The following is a 20896-nucleotide window of genomic DNA, read 5'->3' on the forward strand; positions in this document are numbered from 1 at the left end:
GGGTGCTAGCTAGTCTTATGCCAACTTGACACACAAAGTAGAGTTATCTGAAAGGAAGGGACTTCAACTGAAAAAGAACATGACCATGTGATCCAGCTGTAGGTCATTTTCTTAATTAGTGATTTATGAGGAGGGCCCAATCCATTGTGGGTGGCACCACTCATGGGCTGGTGGTCTTCGGTTCCATATGAAAGCAGGCTGAGCAAGCCAGGGGGAGCAAGCCAGTAAGCAGCAGCCCTCCATGGCCTCTGCCTCAGCTCCTGCCTCAGGTTATTTTTCTGTTAGAGTTCCCATCCTTACTTCCCTTAATGATATATATATATATATATATATATATATATATATATATATATATATATATAGTGGTATATGGAAGTATAAACCAAATAAACTCTTCCCTCCCCAGCTTGCCTTTTTTGGTCATGGTGTTTCATCACAGCAATAAAATCCCTAACAAAGACAGCATGCATCTGAGGTAGTTGGCCCTGGAGTGGTTGGTGATACCAGGGAGGATGTTTGACCACAGCCCATGGGGTCTGGGGAGATGATATGATGGTCACACGGTGATTCATTTGAGTATCCTTATAGGGTTCCCAGAATAGAATATCAGTGTGTCTTCTTTCAAACATGGCCATCAAGCAAAGCCTTCATACACTAGAACCTCTATCGGCCCTATGAAAATGATGATCTCACAGTGATAATTCCTTTCCTGGCAGTCAGGTGATCCAGGAGGATGCCCCAGTCCTGAAGCCCCATCTAGAGCTCACTCCTTTGTAGAATATTGAACCTGGTGTATACTCCTTGGGGACAAGGTGGCTCTCCAGAATGGCTCACACTCTTGTCATATCTCCTACCCTCTGATTTCTCCCTCAGTGGTCCCCTCTGCTCCTGGCCGGGTGCTTGCCTCCAGGAATACAAAGACATCCGTCGTAGTCCAGTGGGACAGACCAAAGCATGAAGAGGACCTGCTGGGCTACTATGTGGACTGCTGTGTGGCGGGAACAAACATGTGGGAACCATGCAACCACAAACCCATTGGATATAACAGGTGCCCTCCCCCATCTCCCAGCAACCAACCTACTGCCACAGAGGAAGGCCACTGCACAGAGTGGGGCTCCCAGAGCTCGAGAGACCACAGTAGAATGCCCATGGCCCCTCCTTTAGACTTCTTCCTTTTGTTTAGTCACATGTTGGGATATGACATTCTAAAGTACTGACTCCATATGGGTGGGTCACATCACTGAGAAAAACTTGTCTATTGATAAAAAAATAACCTCTTTCTATTATTATTTTAATTATATAACTGCGTGGTATGCAATGCCACAATTGAACATATGTATATAATATATAACAATAACTATCATTTAAGTTGGATTTATGTGGGGTCAGGGCGAGCAGGGTAGATCCTGCTTTGTTCACTTAAGGGCAGTTTTGTCCTTAGCACTTGATGGGGTGGGGACAGGGAATGCTGATCCTGGCTGTGCAGTACAAGGGAGACCCATGTCTTCTGCAGTGGGAAGCCAGAGTCTTAACTTTTGAAATTTTGCTTCTTCTGTGTCTTTTTTGCCCAGGACACCTAGGCTGTCTGGGTTTGCATTTTCTGCACCACGTGCTCCATAGGCTGTGTCACAGTGGCTGCTGTGGAGGGTCTCAGTGGTAGATCTACCATCTTTATTTAAAAATGTTTTTTTTTAAAAGGCTTATTTTTAAATGCAGTCGTATATGCGAACCACAGCCAGAAGGTCTATCAGTACACACTGTCACTGGAGAAAGATCCGTCAGAGGAAGAGCCCCGGGGTATTCACAGGGAGGTGTTTGCTGGATGTTGATAAACTGTACTGACTACAGAGTCAGTACAACTGCTTCTGTTTCCTGAATACTTGCTGTGGGCCAGGCAGATGGGCCAAGGTTTGTCTGCATGGTTCTCCCTGTGAAGTTCTTGGCAGCTCTGTGAGGACGGGGCATCCCTGCTCTCCAGGAGAGAAAACAGAGCCTTGTAGGTGTCAAGGAACATGACAAGGGACATATGGTCTGGCGGGTGTCAAATCCAGCGCTCCAGCCTGTCTGTGTGAATTGGGGGGTCCTAGCCTCTATACCCACTGTGGAATGCCTGCCCTGCATTCAGTTTCAATGCACAAACCTCCCGCATGTCAGGCGTCAGATGCTGCAGCAGAGCTTCAGTAGGGAGAGGCTCCAGATGTAAGACCTTAGGCAGGATCTCAGACTCTGACACCATATGCAATATAATCAGTTCTGTTGACTTGCTTTCTTACTCTAAATATGGAATTCATTTACGACACTGAATACGAGGGTGGGTGAGTATGGTCTATGGGAAAAGTAAATTTGGCTTTAGATAAAGTGAGAATTTTTGTGATGAGACCCCATTCACACCTAGTTCAGTTATAGGAAGCAGGAAGCTGGGGCTTGTGCTGTGTGACTCTTGATCATGTTCCTCAGGTTTGTGGTACACGGCTTAACCACCGGTGAGCAGTACATCTTCCGGGTCAAGGCTGTCAATGCCGTGGGGACCAGCGAGAACTCTCAGGAGTCAGAGGTCATCAAGGTCCAGGCGGCCCTCAGTACGTAGCTCATGGGCTCTTCTGTCTCCGTTTAGGGCTGTAATTTCTGCATGGATATATACTTGCCATGCCAACATCTATACAAAGGTGGTAGAGGTTGGGTTTATTAACAATGGTAGTATGCCAACACCATACCAATTAAATATGGAAGACCACGTTAGTGCCTCTACTCACATGAAGATCTCCACTGTCCTCCTTGACTGTTTTTTTTGAAAACATTTGCTAGGCTCAAACACGTGTGGCTTTGGTGGCACTTTCTGGCCCTATCCATGAATATTTAAAATGTCTATTATTTTGATGAAACAGGAAAATTCAGATCCAGTTTTACTGTATGGGTCTGTGATGTGTGTGTGTGTGTGTGTGTGTGTGTGTGTGTGTGTGTGTGCATGTGTGTGTGTGTGTGTGTTGTGCATCTATGATTGCATGAGAGTGTGGAGGCCTGAGATGTCTTCCCAGATCACACTTCATTTTACTTTTGAGGCAGAGTTTCTTCACCGAAGCGAGGGCTTGCAGACAGGGCTTAGCGATCCAGCTTGCTCCAGAGACCCAGTCTCTGCCCTTTGAGTTGTTGCTGTCCCTAGACAAGGTGATCTAAGACAGCTGTTGCTGTAGCTTTTTAGCAAGCTCATCTTTTGTTGAACATACGCAGGAGCAGCACTTTAAAATACGAATGTCATAGCTGCGTATTCCATTATAATATTATCTTTTCATGCTTAAGAGATATGTTCAGGTTTTTATTTTGAAATCCAGATAATTTTTATCACATTTCTGGAAGTTAAGGTTTCCCTCCTGTAAAAGTAACTTTTATCTCCTGATAGAATTGTCATCTTGGAGAGTTATTACCTTGTTGCGCTATCCTAGGCCTTGTCCTGGAAGCTTCTAGCCTCCATACAATGTAAATCTAGGCCTAGCATGTTTTTAGCTGTTTCTGAACTCTGGCTGGCCAGTCGTCTCAGCTATTTTGATTCAAAACTCTTCTCCAAGCTGACTCAATCTGGCTTCTCTTGGCTTCTCCTGAATTGCTCTGCTTGGTCTCATACTAACTTTAGCAATATGTTCTGTTCTTCTGGCTCCTTCTCATTATCTGGCTGATTCTGTCTTTCCTTGTGTCCAATTTATTCTCTCTCTGCAACCTGTCTCTGTAACTGTCTTGGTAAAACTGCCTCTCTCCCCTCTCCCTTTGCAGGTCTCCCTCTTATGTTGCCTCTCTTTCCTCTCTCTTCTCCTGAGAGTTGGGCAGGTCCTATTTGGTCAAATCTTTCTCTGATTTATTGTTTTGTCTGCCACTCAACTAGACATCACTTTGAACATGGGTGCTTCCTTCTACAAATTAAATTTACCTTCATTGTTTGGGATTTAAGGTGTTTACTGAGGGAGTGTCTGTATCCCAGCCAGAGGGATTATCCATGCGTGCTAAGGCTGAGCTACACAACTAGAAACATTTTTTTCCATTAAAAAACACAATCTCTATGTTCGCAGTGTGATAAAATGTCCTGCAACACACTCCTGGCAATATTATTCCTGGGATTCCTTTATTCATTTTTTATTATGTTGAGACTGGATCTCTCTATGTAGCCCTGGCTCACCTGGAACTCACTATGTAGGTCAGGCTGGCCTTGAACTCACAGAGATGCACCTGAGGCCTGCCTCCTGGTCTCCCATCTCTGGGCCTCCTGAGGACAGTCTGAGGACTATTGAGCTCACCTGAGAACTAACTCCCAGATGAGCCAGGACTAGAGAACACTTGGTTCTGATTTACACCTCTCTGCCCTGCCAGAGGGATTCAAATTCATCCTTACTTAACCTCTTACCTAAAGCAGGAAGCCAGAGGTTTGTGTTTGTTCTCAGTGGGAATTCCTGACTTCTACCTCAACGTCCCTCCAACACAGAGGACGAACCAGGTTCCTCAGTCAGAGAGATGCAGGGGCATACTCCCAAGCTTGTTGGGGAAGGCAGTGCCAGTTAAGGGGAGGGCGTGGCCTCGGGACTGTTGCCTGTGCCTCTGTTTCCCCTGTGACTCTAGAGCTGACTGATTGGTGGGAGAAGGAATACAGAACTCTGGTGAGTGTCATGCATTCTGTGTTCTTGCAGCTGTCCCCTCTCATCCCTATGGGATTACCCTTCTCAACTGTGATGGCCACTCCATGACCCTGGGCTGGAAAGTGCCTAAGTTCAGCGGCGGCTCGGCCATCATAGGTTACTATCTGGACAAGCGAGAAGTGCATCACAAGAACTGGCACGAGGTCAACTCTTCACCTGTCAAAGAGAGGATCTTAACGGTTGGTTTTATCTACGCCTCTGCTTTTGCCTAGACGTTTGGGCTGGACTCCTTCACTCAGTTTCAGAGTTCAGTGGGTTTTGGGTCCCTTGATCCTGACAAAGTAGTTGTTTTAAAATCCTAGAATTAAGAGGGCATGGTGTTTTAGAATAATATAGATCTTGGGAATCCAAAAAAGCAGTAAAGAGGCCGTGTCATAAATTGAGCAGATTTTATAGGTGGCTAATGAGCAGCCCTGGTTGGCAGGAATGGTGTGTTCCATCCTAGGAGCAGAGCCTGGTTCCAGGGGTGGGGTGGGGGTGTGATCTAGTCAAACAAATGCCAACGGGAGGGCACTCTGCTCTCTGCTGATAAGTTGATAGCCGCCCTTTTCTAGAAATCCCAATATTTCCCATCTCCCGCGCCCTTGCACATCACACCCAGATACAGAGGGTCTGAGAGATCTGGAGCCAAATCCAGATGTAAGCCCTTGATTGTGATCTCAACCGTCCGAGCCTTGGACTTCTCGTCTGAGGAGTGATGGATGAATTCATCTCATTCCCAGCACATAAGGACTGGTCAGAGCAGACACATTAGAGAATGAGAATTTGGGAAGAGTCCTTAGCAGTTAAAGATGTCATATAGAAGTTTCTGCTTTATGATATACAATATGTTTTATTTATATATACATAAAAATATAATATATACATATACCTATATAATATGCTTCATGTTGATAATGTAATTGTATAACATAGTATACTTTGCCTTTATATTATAATTATATATCATAATATACTTTATCTTTATAATATAATTATAATATACTTTATCTTTATAATATAATCATAAAAATATTTTATAATATAATATAGCTTATCTTTATAATATGTAGTTTATCTTTATAATTATATAATACACCATATTTTATAATATAGTCTACTTTATCTCTATAATATACTTACATGATATATTTTATCTTATAATATACTTATATAATATACTTTATCTTTATGGTATTTTATATAATATAGCATACATTATCTTTACAATATAATTATTTAATGTAAAATAATATAGTTATGCACCCTTTAAACTATATTTACACATACATGTTATGGTGTGTGTGTGACTTAAACTCAGATTTGGTGTGACAATATTGACACTTTCCAAGTACACCCTTAACCTCTAGTGGCTCTTTACTGAGCCTGTGTTCCTGGCAGAGCACTGTGTGAGATGCTCTGTTCTCTGGGGAGTAAAGCAGTTTAACCACCAAGGTTTTGCTTTGGAAATCAACATCCTGGCCTGGATATGGCTTTCATCCTACCAAGCTGCTGGGTCAAAGGCTTCCTTTAGGGTCTTGCACATAACTGGCAGAGACCCCAGAGCTCAGTGAGGACTGAAGGCCGTAGCCACTTGAAAAACCATGACCACTCAGCAAGCAGTTGAACATATGGAGTAGATTTGTTGGTGACTACAGGTGGCAGGTTCAGTGACTGCAGCTGACAGGTTAGCCTGGCCTTACTTAGCCAGACTGGAGTCATGGCTCCTGATAGCCCCTTGTTCTATCCTACAGAGCCCAGTGGTAGATCTGAAGAGGCAAAGTGGGGCTTGAAGCTGGCTTCCTCATGCCTGCTTTGCATTTTGTGGGCACTGCCTCCTCTCTCAGCTCAGCTCCTTACCTGTCCAGAAGTCACCACGTATCAGTCTGGTAGAAGCAAGCCATCACGAAGTTGATATGACTGCCATGTCCTAGGTGTGGAACCAGCTTCTTGGAGTGATGCACACACTGATTTTCCTGCACTGTCTATTCTGCTTACATTTCTCTTCACACACTCATCATGAGTCCTCCTTTGTCCCTGTGTGTTGTAACACAGCTCCGAGTCCTTATATTAACTGGAAACAAAATCTACACAGGTGGAAGGTTTGACTGAAGGCTCCTTGTATGAGTTCAAAATTGCTGCTACCAACCTGGCTGGGATCGGGCAGCCATCGGATCCCAGTGAGCATTTCAAGTGTGAGGCCTGGACAGATCCAGAACCTGGTGAGACAGTCTGGAGAGTGATATGTGAATACAAAGATGGGGGGAAGCCCTTGCTAAGGCAACAGGGGAACCACTAGAATGGTGGTGGTAAGGGGTGCCTGCCTGGGTGCAGAGACTCCGGAGTGGTGGGGGTGGGCGGCCCCTGCCAGGGTGTGGGGTCCCAGAAGTGGTGGGGGTGGGCGGTCCCTTCCAGGGTGCGGGATCCCTGGAATGCTGCTGATGGTCACAATGTTTGGCTGAGGTTTCCACTGCTGCTCAGATTTGATGACTTTTCAGGTCCTGCCTATGACCTGACGTTCTGTGAGGTCCGAGACACTTCTCTGGTCATTCTGTGGAAAGCTCCCGTTTACTCGGGCAGCAGTCCTGTTTCTGGATATTTTGTGGATTTTAAGGAAGAGGATTCTGGGGAGTGGAAGACCACCAGCGAGGCAGCAACTCCAAATCGCTACTTAAAGGTGACTAAACGCCTGTTTTCGATACTGTTTGGATACCATGGAGACCACCATTGTACTTTATCTCCGGGTCTACAGAGCAAGTGCAGGAAGCTCCAACAGAGGGCAGCAAAGCGCCTCGAGGAGGTGGTGCTGTCCTCAGGAACTTCCAGTTAGGGACTTAGGGATGGATTTGCTTGCCTGTTTCTTCCGGGACTCATTCTGCAGCCTACCAAACTTCCATTACAGTACCATGCATGCCTCTTGTATGCAGAGGCACATCTCTTGTATGCAGAGATGCATTCTTGGTCCTAGGCAAGGATGACGCCATCTTACCAGTGCTTCGACCTCAAGCCCAGCATTTACTTTACCTGTGATTGCTAATAATGGTCAAGTGATAAGCAGCCCTCATATATATCCACACACATGCGTGTACACATGCACACACACACATCCACATGTGTACACACACCTGTGATCACACATGTGTACATGCTCTAGCTTTACTCACCTGACATACATGCATATGCACACACTTATCTACTGTTAAATATACACACATCTATGCTCTCACACATGTGCATAGTCAGCTGTGCTAACATACACACATGTACACTTGAACCCACACATATGTACACTTGTGTGTACAAACTTTATTATACAGACATAGGCACCTTCACACTCTTACATGCATGTGCACACATGCATGCCTATACTCACACACATGCACATGTACACACACACACACAGAAGCCCACACATGCACATATGCCCATCTGTACCCTCTCACACATTCACACATGCACAAATACCCACATGAACTCACATACACATATTGCACTATCATAATATACACCTTCATACACACACTCACACACATGCACTTATATGCATACATATACATATATACATATTTGCATTTATAATATACACATAATTTTATACCAGCACTCACACACACTTACACTTGCACTATGACACACATGCACATATGTACACATGCACACATACTAGAACAGTTGTACTCAAGTGCATGCTCATATAGACACATGCAAACTTGAAGTCATGCATGTACACGTATGCACAGGATACATACCTGTGCCTACATATGTGCACATGTGCACATTCATATCATCCCATACGTGCACACCAACACACACACATACCTGCTCTTACATGCACACACACACCTGTACTCACACATCCGTAGGAGCACACACCTACACACGCACAATGTAAAATCTTCATTTTCCAAATATTTAACTTTAACCGTTTCACTTTTCTGGTCACTGGGTCAGTTGTGACAGTGTCTTTGAGTCCCTGGCCTGCATGCTCTGGAGAGAGTGCTCACCTTTCCTGACCCAGAAGTCTCTTGTTGTGGTTTAGACAGACATTTGTGCACCCTTCTTTCAAGGAAGGTGACATCTGTTGGCAGACACTGAAGCTCATTGATAGAGACATGGGCAGCAGTGTTCTCTGCAGAGCAGTTTCATGGTGCAAAACATCTCCTTTGGATGGGTAAATGATCGCCTGAGAGAGCAGCTGTGCTATGGATGTCGCTATGTGCATACATGTCAGAAGAGACTGGCTCAATTTTGATATGTCTAAAGGATGATTTTCATAACCAGAAACCACATTTAAAATAGTATGTGATCCTGGAGAATTGTGTTAAATATCATCACCAGGTTGTAACCTCTTCAATAGCATTGAATTCTGCACTTCAGTGTTCAGAGGAACAAATGAACACAGACAGACTCAAACCTGCTCATTCCTTCATTGAGAATGGGCCCTGTCCTCCCTGGCACATGTTTCCTCTGCCCTTTCAAGGTCTGTGACCTGCAGCAGGGTAAGACCTATGTATTCAGAATTCGAGCAGTGAATGCCAGTGGACCAGGAAAGCCGTCAGACACGTCTGAGCCTGTGTTGGTGGAGGCCCGGCCAGGTAGGCCCCCATCTCTTGGCTGCTCAGTACAGCAGGTATTACCCCACAGGAGGACACGGAGGGAGTGCACACTCTCTGTATGTGTTGTATGCATGTTTGAAGGCATTTTGAATAGATGAATGGATGACTTGCCATTTAAATTTTTAAAAATCCTTTGATAAGTTCACACATGTATATAATGCACTTTAATTATATAATTAAATAATATTAATTCAATTACATATAAGCCACCACTGGCTTACTCCTCATTGAATCCTTTTTCTTTCTTCCCTACAAGTGCCCCGAATATGTTTAAAGCAGAACTTGTTTGGCAAAAGAAGTAAGGTTGTGAGCTGCCTTGTGGGTGCTGGGAATCAGACCAACAAGAGCAGCAAATGCTTTTACTGTCTGAGCCATCTTTCTACCCCTCCCCCATCCCTGGCTTCTAAGCGATTCTGAATGTCTGCTATCAGGCCAGGTGTTCCCCTTGGTCAATATGTATCACCACAAATAACAGCCCTTAATCTCCAGCAGACACAGAATAACTGGAGGAACAATGTGGGGGTGATATGGAGTAGTGTAAACATGACCATCCAGGTCATGGTTTGGGGATTAGGGGGTCACTCTGAGAGGCAGTCCAGGGGTTTCTGAAGTGCTGTAGAGGAAGCCGGCAGGAGCTTGAGGATACAAATGGCATGACCCCAGTCAACCAGCTCCCTGAGGGGTGCTTGCCCTTCCTAGCTTTCCTGGTCAGCCTTGGGTGGACATGAAATGAGACTGATGCTGTGACCAATGTAAAACAAGCTTCTGTTTGGCCTCTCTGGAAAAGGAACCCAGGGGACACTGTGTTCTTTCTCCTCCTCCCTGCCCCTTATAGGCACAAAGGAGATCAGCGCTGGTGTGGATGAGGAGGGCAACATCTACCTTGGGTTTGACTGCCAGGAAATGACAGATGCCTCGCAGTTCACCTGGTGTAAGGCCTACGAGGAGATCGCTGATGAGGAGCGATTTGAGGTTCACACGGAGGGTGACCAGTAAGTGGCTAGAGGTCAGAGGCTGTGAACCTTCGGCTTCTGCAAGAACAAGTGACTAACGCCCACCTGTCCTTTTCCTTTCAGCTCAAAGCTGTACTTTAAGAATCCAGATAAAGAAGACCTAGGGACATATTCTGTATCTGTAAGTGACACGGATGGTGTGTCCTCCAGCTTTGTTCTGGACGAGGAAGGTAATGTCTTCCTGACACAGGTTTGTCATTCTCAGCTTTGTCCCACTTTCAGAGACTGATTGTCAAGCAGAGAAAACACAGTGTCTTGTTAGGGTTTTACTCCTGTGAACGGACACCATTACCAGTGCAAATCTTATAAGGAAAACATTTAGTTGGGGCTGGCTTACAGGTTCAGGGTTCCAATCCCATTATCAATAAATCAGGAGCATGACAGCATCCAGGCAGGCATAGTGCAGGAGGAGCTGAGAGCTCTACATCTTCATCTGAAGGCAGTTAGGAGAAGATTGGTTTCCAGACAGCTAGATGAGGGTCTTAAAGCTCACCCCCACAAGGCCATTCCTACTCCAACAAGACCACACCTCCTAATAGTGCTACTCCCTGGGCTACACATATAAAAACCATCACAATCAAGAGGAAGGCTAAGGACATGGGGAGAGCTCGTGAGTCAGAATTACTTGAGACATTTAGCAAATCTAGACGGAGGGCCTTTCTTGCTGCCTTTTTCTGTTTCAGAAAGTGTCACACAGGGGAAACAGAACTCATCTTGACAAGGGTCTCACTGTTTTAATAGGGACCATGTCTGGGACTGCAGTGTGGGGTTCATTTCCACCTCTCAATATGGCTTACAGAGGAGTTACCTTCCAACATGTGACGTTGGGGAGATACTGTCATTCCACACATTTTGAAGGGAGGACAAGTGAACATCTGGGAGGAGGGCATCGGTGATGTGCTGATGGCTTTGCCAGCCTAGCTCAGTTTTGGTTACATTTTACCAAAGTCAGACCGGCTGAACAAGACACACCCAAGAATAGCAGAGGCTTGGCCCTGCCACTCCATAAGCTATGTGCAGAAGGGGCTTTGAGATCAGCCTTTGAAGACTCTGTCTTTGTACGCATATGTATTTCTCTGCAGCTCATACAGGGCATCTGCACTGCAGCTTCACATAGTTGCAAAGGATGAAACTCACTGGTAACCAAAGCAAGACCTCAGAGCTCCAGGGATGCAGTTCAATCCGTTTATATGCATCCTTGCTGGGAGTTGTCGGTGGGAAAGGAGGACCTCATGGCCAAGCCAATGGTCATATGGAGCACAAAGGAATGCTCCCGTAGGCCCAATCACATTTATGAATTCTGACTTCCTGAGAGACAAGGAGGAGAAGAGACAAAGAAAAGGAGGAAGCAGAGAGACATCTTGGAACTTCAGCTTTTCTGCCTCTGCCCTGTTGTAATTTGTCACAATGAGGGTTTGCTTGAATCAGAGAACTTCACCTTATTGAATAAGGCAGAAGAAGAAGATCTTGGCAGGGGAAAGAAACCCACTAGCCCCAGAATGTTCTCAGGAGCAGAACCAGTGCTACGGGGAGCACTTGCTGTGTTAGAGAGAGTGGTCGTTCCTGGGGATGATATCCTTTGACCCACTCTCTGCAGAGAATTCTCAATTTCTGGAATGTCTGCTTCACTCTCTCCCACACTTCCCTGTCAGCCTCAACTGTCCTTTTAACAAGTGGGTTCCATGGCGGAGGACCGTGGCTGGAGCAGACTGCTAGTGTGTTAAATATTAAGCCCCTTATCTATCCTTCATTTTCATGTCCTCAAAGCAAGTCTTGGTGATTAAAACCCTGCTTACAGACTTATGGATGCACGGGTCAAAACTGATAACATTTATTTTCTTAATTTTAGAACTTGAGCGTTTGATGGCACTGAGCAATGAGATAAAGAACCCCAGTAAGTAATCCCCCTGCCTCATACGTGAATTTGCAGGAGGAGGGGGGCCTTCACTAGGCTTAGAGTGACCCACTTAGTGGAAGTGTCAGCTTATGATATAGAAACTTACCTATCTGTTCCTAATCCAAGCTGGCTGTCTAGCAAAGGTCATCTCCCAGGGTCACTCCTCAACCTTCGAGCGTGACCAGAGAGCCGTAAGGAACTCATCAAACTGGAGGCTTGTTGCCATGGTCCCGGGCAATACTCCACAGCTTCTTTAAGTGTTTAGGACCTGGGCTTGGTGTTGTCTCACAATCTGGGGCTGACTACCTGAGGAGGATCTACTCACCTCTGACTTATGATTTCTCTCCCTCCTCTAGCAATTCCACTGAAGTCAGAATTAGCTTATGAGATTTTCGATAAGGGCCAGGTCCGATTCTGGCTGCAGGCAGAGCACCTTTCCCCTGATGCCAGCTTCCGGTTCATCATTAATGACAGAGAGGTTTCTGACAGTGACGTAAGTTCCTGGATGTGAGCTGTGGCTCACAGGGGTCTGCGTTTGCTGGACTGGGAGTGAGCTAAAGCTTTAGAGGAAACTGGGCTTTCTTAGAAGGTTCTCTCAGTCAATGTATGTGCTCATTCTCACCTTTTCTGAGTTCCAGAAAGAGAGAGAGGGGGGTTCAGAAGGTTGACCAGATGGCTCAAGATTGTGGTCCTCATAGTGTTCAGAGATTAAGTAGACTTTAAAATCCAAATATGTTAAGATGAAAAATGAGTATCTTTTAGAGACTTGGAGCATGAGTTTAGGAAAAGGTTCAGGATTAAAGGGTATGTCTTGATGAATTAGTGTCTTTCTTCCTGATTATAGTTCTGAAGGCTTGTCAGTTTGCTCTATCCTGGGAAATGATCTCATATATTTCTTCCTCTGACAGCTCCCATGGGGGACACAAGAGGAAAAGGAATCTCAAGGGCATCTTGGTCCTCTTGGGCTGTTGCCTTGGTGTCCTGGATCTGATCTGGACAGAGAAAGGGTTGGGGCTCTCACAAATGCTTATTATGCTAAGATAAATGCACTTGGCCCTGGTTCTACTTTGTGTGTGTGTATGTGTGCATTCACTTGTGTAAGTAGTTGAGGTGTGTGTTTATATAGCACATGTGGGATCAGAGGAAAATCTCTGGTAGTTTCCTCCAGGCATCTTTAAATTCTTTGTTGAGCCAGGGTCTCTCATTATGCTGAAATTTCATCAAATAGGTTAGCCTAGCTGGTCTGCAGGCTTCCAGAGATCTGCCTGTCTCTGCCTCCAATTTTGCTATCTCTGGGTATGTGCTGCCCACCACATTGAGCTTTTTGCATGGGTTCTGGGATCTGAACTTAGTTCCTCATGGTTATGATGTACTTTGCTGAATGGGCTATCTTCCTATGTTGTTGATTGTATAAAATGAATCTTAAAATCACTATAATCCTCATGTTTGGCTGTGGAACATTTGAGAAGTTATTACCTATGTTTAGGTGTATTTACATTGAGTAATTATGGCATACAGGGGAAACCAGTCATAGGCAAATCTATTTTTTATGGGATTTCTTTTATTCAGGGGTGGGGTTAGGTGAGTCATCTATTGGTATCTCACTCTTTTCTCTAAATGCCCAGTGTAGTGTCCTTGGCACTTAGTTAACTAGTTCTAAACTCCCTCATTCAGTTGTTTACCACACACAGATCAACTGGGAGCAGGGAACGAATGCCTGCTATGTTTGTGGACAGCCCACTCTCCTTCTTGAGTTTTACTATGTTCTCTCAGCCTGGTTTTTATGTCTGGTGGTATTGGCAAAACAGGGCCTGATGAAGTCTATCAAACAGAAATCTTGGAATGTCCTGGTGTTTAAGATTACATGATCCAGTCAGTCTGTCCCATGGGAGTCATGGTGTGCTTTTAGAAAATGTATAGTGTGGGTCGATTTGGTGGGCTGCAAAAATCCCAAGTGAGTGAGTGTTGTGTGGGGGGCAGTACTGCCTGATCTTTGTAATTGGAGAAATTTTTTTCTGAGCAGAGATCACACTAGGAAAAGAAGTGGAATATGGAATAATTGCACATTATTTGCTAAGCATCTTTTGATTAACATTTCCTACCTTCGACAGAGAGCAACATTCCCACTCCAGAGCCAATCTTGTGGAGTAGGAGCGAGTCATTTTACTTCTTTAATTAGCAGCCCACAGGTGACTTTCACATTGGAAGACTGATGCTGTTTTGTGAAACTCATATAAAACCCTGTATTTATGGGGCTCATAAAAATCACAGAACTCTGTCTGGCTACATCAAGATGCCTAATTAGTTTCTAAAGTCTTTTCAAGACACTATGGGACAGAGGAAGCTGAAGAGCCTACTGTGTCTTTAAGCTTCTGGTTGGTGAGAGTCATACCTGTGATTTCTTAACTAGTTAGAGTGGGTTCCTACAGTTCTAGGAATTTGAAGTAAACTGATGGTGTTGTCGCGGATACTGACCATTTGTTGTACAACTTGAAAGTTGCTTTTTATATTCAAATGACATCATTTAAAACTCAACAGATCAGGGCAGGGGCCACTCACTGGGCTCTTGTTCTTCTATTCTGATGTGGTGGTGGCTCATTTCAGGATGAGGACACAGTGTTTTCTCATAATTCCTGTTCCTGAAGGTTCTATCTCAAAAGTAACCTGCAGAATTGTGACCATTCATTTGGGCCTTTTTTCAAGAACATAGATATATCTGTCTCCTCTTCTAATTCCCTCTGAAAAAACTCAGTCATGTTATACAAGTACAGAATATATGATTGACATATTTGAAAAAAACATTTGAATTTCTTAGTGAGTTAAATTTTTTTGTATGTTTAAAGCCTGGATAGAGTGGGACAGGTTTTAACATGTACAGCTGTTTACAGCTTTCGAGACTGAAGTTCATAGTTATGCATTGGGAAATTGTCCGTCCCTTTTCCCTTCTCAGTGGACAGTAGTGTGGTTTTGGTCCTTGGTTCACCCAGAGGACTAGTTTCTTTCTGAGAATCTTTCAGAGGACCTTTCTTTCTGAGTCCTTCAGATGGAATATCTGGTATGTCTTTTCGTCTTTTGTTGCTGTGAAAAGGCACCATGACCAAGGCTACTCTTCTAAAAGAAACGATTGACTTGGGGGCTTGTTTGCAGTTTTAGAGGGTTAGTCCTTGATCATCCAGGAAGGAAACAGACAGGCATGGCATTGGAGCAATAGCTGAGATCTTTATATCCTGAACCACAGGCAATAGGCAGAGAGAGAAAGTAGGGGAAGAGAGAGGAGGAAGGAAGAGAGGGAGAGGGAGGGGAAGAGGGGAAGAAGGGGAGAGGGGGAGAGGGGGGAGGGGGAGTGGGGGAGAGGGGGGAGGGGGAGAGGGGGAGAGGGGAGAGGAGGGAGGGGGAGTGGGGGAGAGGGGGGAGGGGGAGAGGGGGAGAGGGGAGAGGAGGGAGGGGGAGGAGGGAGAGGGGAAGGAGGGAGAGGGGGAGGGGGGGAGGGGGGAGGGGGGAGGGGGAGGAGGGAGAGGGGAAGGAGGGAGAGGGGGAGGGGGGAGGGGGGAGGGAGAGGGGAGAGGGGAGGGGGAGGGGAGAGAGAGGGAGAGAACAAATCTAGTATGGGTGTTTGAAATACTTCCTCCAACAAGGCCACACCTCCTCCTAATCCTTCTCAAACAGTTTCACTCCCTAGTAACTAAGCATCCAAACAAATGAGGTTACTGGGGGCCATCCTCATTCCAGTCACCATGGGTTGCAACTGCAGTATGGACACAGAGTTTCATCATGTCAGTCTCTGTGTCTTTTACGGGTTCCAGACGCACAGAATTAAATGTGACAGATCGACAGGCATGATTGAGATGGTCATGGATCGGTTCACTATTGAAAATGAAGGGACCTACACTGTGCAGATTCAAGATGGAAAAGCCAAGAATCAGTCATCACTGGTGCTCATTGGAGATGGTATGCCACTGTGAACGTTCTCAAATGCCCACGGAGCACAACTGAAAGGGAACGCCTTTGAATGGAGAGAGGCAGATGTATTTCATCTCTCTCTCTCTCTCTCTCTCTCTCTCTCTCTTTTTCTTGAATAGCATTCAAGGCTGTCCTAGAAGAGGCTGAATTTCAAAGGAAGGAATTTCTACGGAAACAAGGTAAGTGGTGGCTTACACACACAGCAGCATGGGGTGCAGGCTTGGTAGTGTATCTTGAGCAGGCCCTGCATCCCACAGTTGACTCTGAACATACTTAGAAAGTCATCATTTCATTTATTTACTTACTTATTTATTTATTTATTCTGTGAAAATTAGGAGATGTCTCTGTCTTTAGGCATATCTTTAGGTATATCTTGCCTATATCCTTTCTTGCTTCTAATCTTAGCTGACCTTGGATAGCCCTTGATTTTGTATTGCCTGTTTCTGAGAATGATCATTCCCTGATGAGGATCTGTCTAACCAGCCTCTACAGTAACCAGTGACTAGCCCCTGTTCCCTGCAGGCTGACAATACTTCCCAACACCCTTCTTTCTACATCTCTCTGCCTTCCCCATGTTAATATTCTCACACAGAATCTGTAGGAGCTCAGATTACCCAAATTCTCTGCCTACTTCAGCCTAGAGTTTGACAAGTCAGATGGACATTTCTGACCATCTCCATCACAGTGTCCAGACCACTCCTTATTCTGTCTTGCTTTCTCTGCAGGTTTAAAAATATATATTTTGAATTGAAATAGAATCATATCACTTTTGCCCTCCCTTCCCTCTCTCCTGTGCCTCCCAGGTACCTCTGACTGGGCACTTTCACAGGCTTTTAAACAAGACACCAATTGAATTCTAGCCTTATAAAATGTATTAATGTGGAAAAAAATCAGTACCCACTCTCAAAACTGCTTTATATTTTCGTGTTGAATGAGAAAATAGCTTTATTAGGCTCTGGCTTGCTCCATGCTTATTTAGATGGAAATGATTGATACTTTTGAAGACCATACATGACTCCATCTCTGACGGGAAATAACAGCGTTTACAAAGTTGCGAGGTCACACTGCTCTGTCTACATCTTGTCTTCACTAATCCCCTTACTTCAAAGATTTTATGACTACTCTGCTCAGTGCTCAGTCAGACGTGAGGCCCAGGAAAGAGAATGTGGTGAGCTGGATAGTATAAGTATCTAAAGAGTAATAGAGCCCATGTGTGCGCAAGGAGGGGAGCTGTGTATTCCCAGTAGGAAGAGGAGGCTCAAGAGAGACTCAGCTGGAAAGCAGGCCAACTTCAGGACTATGAGAAGTACCTTAGCTTTATAGGTTATAGCAGGCTCTTCCAGTCAACTATGTTTATATATTAAATCTTAACATAGAGATATATTTAAATATATGTGCATATGTGTATATAACATCTATTTATCTGTAATGTAAATTCTTATTTTAGAACCTCTCCCTTTCCCACAGGCCCTCATTTTGCTGAATATTTGCACTGGGATGTCACTGAAGAGTGTGAAGTTCGGCTTGTCTGTAAGGTAAGAGGCTTAGCAGGTTCTTCTTGTTCCTCCCAGAGAGGCCAGTTAGTGAGCAACTCTGAGGAGTGAAGTGCTGATCTAGGTGTAGGAAGGAGTAGACAGAGACTTCAGGGTCTCGTGAACCCTGCGGAACTTAGATGGTAAGTACCTGCCCCTCCTTCTTCATAAAGCATCAGTGTTGTGACATCCAAAGGAGAATCCAAGGAGGTGGGCTTACTGCGGCATAGGCATAGGCTTAGAACATTAGCAGTGAGTCCTGAGTTCCGTGAGAAGGTGCCATGAGGAAGTGTTCCTGCTGTGATTTTCACTTGACACCATCAGGGACTAAAAGGCATGTTTGGTCCCTAAGTTTCATGTTAACAATTCAGTAGCTAAAAAAGCTTGTTTCAAAGTTGTGTTTTAAGCAAGTCACTGTGAAAGATCCAAGGATAAGTGATGGTGGTGAATTGTTTGTTTGTTTGCTTTTTGTCCTTAAACTACTTACAAATTACTTAAAGCCCAAGTAGGATAGATGAAAATAAACAGGCCATTTCAGCAAGGTGGGGCTTCTTGGGCAGGAAGAGAAATGGGTACAGGGGTGTGAGGTGAGAAGCCAGAATTTACTGGCATCCTTAGCCACAGTCAGAAGACAAAATGTCATGTGCATTTTGCACAGTAAAAGAGAAGCCATAGAACTCTATCAAGAAAGGGCTGAGACAGCAGGTAAGAAGGGCTGGGTGTTAAGGCACAGTCTGAAGTGTTGACATTTGGAGGCAAGAGGCTAGCCCTGTACTGAACCACAGGCTGTTTACATAGGCAGTAAATTCTTACATTGGGAAAACATGATTACCATGCATGGAAAGGTATGGGCTTCTACTGTGCATTTCTAGGCCTTGACATTATAAAGCTCAGATCATTAGGTGGTCAGATGTTAGGCCCGGGAATGAGGAGAGTGATGGCTGCTATGGTTCTGACCATAGCTGAAGGACATACTGAACTTCCTGTATCCTAAGGACAGGTAGCAAAAATGTAAGGTCTACTTCTTGGGGCTCTAGTGCTATGTAACTGCCCATAAATGTTTGAAACTACCTCAAGTGCCCTGGCCACAGAGATGCATAGACCAGTAGACACAGATATCAGGGAAAAAAATTATTCTTGAACCTTGAGTTTTGCAGTCTCATGCATTCGGTTTTTGATACATTCTGCAAAACATCTTTCTGAGTATTATTTCATTCCGTGATACCGTGACAGGTGATACTTCTTAATTGATTACGTAATAAAAATGTATAGGAAATACTATATGTTAGGATAGACTTTTATCTTTACAGAAGAGCATTCAAAAACAAAAGTGTTTAACAGAAACTGTAATCATCATAATAGTAATAATAAGATGTGTGGGGAGTTGGTCACACAGAGCCGTGTGAAGGGAGAACAGCGTCCCTCGGGGATGGGTGTGGTATGCATGTGATGTCTGAAGAACTAGCTTGTTTCTAAGTCTTTTTGCTCACTCGTGTACACATTAGACACTTGAGTGTCAGAGATGAGTCATAGGCAGAGATGAATTACAGGGTCTGAGAAGATGCACAGTGGCTGTGCATGGGGGTGGGGAACCCCCTCTACCCACGTACAGGTGGGCTGAGGCTGTTTTGAGAAGAGACTGAAGGGCATCGGAAAGGCTTTGATTCCACACACACAGTAGCAGCTTCTACCTTGATGAGCAGCGTGCACCTGGAGGCAGGGAAGGATGGCAGAGGCTGCCACAGCAGAGAGACCCAGAAAGACCAGGAAGCTGCTACCCTGTGATGTGTGCTCATTCATGTTCATGCTGGAGACGGGGAGGCCTGCTGTGATGTGTGCTCATTCATGTTCTGTGCTGGAGACGGGGAGGCCTGCTTCCAGGTAGCTGGTGCACGTCTCCATCCAAGCCTTAGACACTGTGAATGGCTTCTTTGTCCTCGGCTGGCTTTCCAGCCAAAGTACCTACAGTATGAGTATTTGATTATCTTCTGGTGTCACTGGTGACAATATCACATACAGCTGCTGTGGAAATTCCAGACACATGGCATTACTGGTCTATAGAGCCAGTCCCATGACATCTGCGTTAGTTACGTTAGTTACGGGTTTACTGCTGAACAGACACCATGCCCAAGGCAACTCTTCTAAGGTTAACATTTAACTGGGGCTGGCTTACAGGTTCCGAGGTTCAGTCCATTATCATCAAGGTGGGAAAATGGCAGCATCCAGGCAAGCATGGTGCAGGAGGAGCTGAGAGTTCTACATCTTTAACTGAAGGCTGCTAGAAGAATATTGATTTCCAGGAAGCTGAAATGAGAGTCTTAAAGCCCACACCCACAGTGACACACCTACTCCAACAAGGCCACACCCACTCCAACAGGGGCACACATTCTAATAGTGCCACTCCCTGGGCCGGGCATATACAAACAACGTGGTCATTTGTAATGTCCCACTGCTGTCATTACTTGTGTGGGGTCTGTACAGATGGGGATGCAGATTCTCCAGCCTCCTGGACTCCAATGCCACCTCACAGCCAACATCTGTCACACAAAGCAGAGTGTCTTCTTGAGACAGCATGTTGGCAACATGCGAGTGGGTGTGGTTACATCAGAATCCTGGAAAGCTTGGCTTCTAAAGCCAGAGGGCCAGCTGTGAGGAATTCCCACATAGAGATGCTCCTGGCCATGGCCTCTTCCTCCCAGCTCATGCCCAGGAATACCCCACGTTCAAAGAGCGGTTTCTCAGTGACCCACAGAGCTTTGGATCCACAGATCAAAGCGCTCTGCTCTGGCCCCATTAGTGACACTTCCTATTAAACAGGAGATTTTCACACCTACTGACTTCATGGATCCTCTTGGTGGCAGCTGTGAGGGCTTACTGTTTTCAGATGACAATTGAGAAGTGCTTTTACTGTGATTAGAAGGGACAGGTCTCTCCATAAGCACCCTGCTGGGCCTGGTGAGGGGTAAATGCTGGTGTTTTCTTTAGGTCTGAGGTTCACTAACCCTGAAGGATTTGTTTTTCGTTTCCTCTTCTGAGCCATCGTGATTCACTTAGGATTTCTGTTCCACAGGTTGCAAACACCAAGAGGGAAACTGTTTTCAAATGGCTCAAGGACGATGTTCTTTACGAAACGGAGACACCGCCAGACCTGGAGAAGGGGGTCTGTGAGCTGCTTATACCCAAGGTACCCTGCTGCCACCGTGGAAACAAACCAGCACTT

At 45.2% G+C, this 20896-nt stretch overlaps 1 protein-coding gene across 3 annotated transcripts in view; it reads left to right on the top strand.

Annotated features, from left to right (window-relative positions):
- The window catches only part of Myom2 (myomesin 2), a 75768-nt gene that overhangs the window by 43957 nt on the left and 10915 nt on the right, over positions 1 to 20896 (top strand). For all 3 annotated transcript variants that reach the window (NM_008664.2, XM_006508727.3, XM_006508728.4), the window contains exons 16-29: positions 874 to 1048; positions 2458 to 2579; positions 4671 to 4858; positions 6754 to 6880; positions 7157 to 7335; positions 9139 to 9253; positions 10110 to 10266; positions 10351 to 10457; positions 12137 to 12181; positions 12541 to 12677; positions 15988 to 16132; positions 16264 to 16323; positions 17612 to 17679; positions 20747 to 20860. In NM_008664.2, coding sequence (NP_032690.2) covers positions 874 to 1048; positions 2458 to 2579; positions 4671 to 4858; positions 6754 to 6880; positions 7157 to 7335; positions 9139 to 9253; positions 10110 to 10266; positions 10351 to 10457; positions 12137 to 12181; positions 12541 to 12677; positions 15988 to 16132; positions 16264 to 16323; positions 17612 to 17679; positions 20747 to 20860 — 1739 coding nt within the window. The remainder of the gene's footprint in view (positions 1 to 873; positions 1049 to 2457; positions 2580 to 4670; positions 4859 to 6753; positions 6881 to 7156; positions 7336 to 9138; positions 9254 to 10109; positions 10267 to 10350; positions 10458 to 12136; positions 12182 to 12540; positions 12678 to 15987; positions 16133 to 16263; positions 16324 to 17611; positions 17680 to 20746; positions 20861 to 20896) is intronic.

Source organism: Mus musculus, chromosome 8 (assembly GCF_000001635.26).
Source record: "Mus musculus strain C57BL/6J chromosome 8, GRCm38.p6 C57BL/6J".
Classification (NCBI taxonomy): Eukaryota; Metazoa; Chordata; class Mammalia; order Rodentia; family Muridae; genus Mus; species Mus musculus.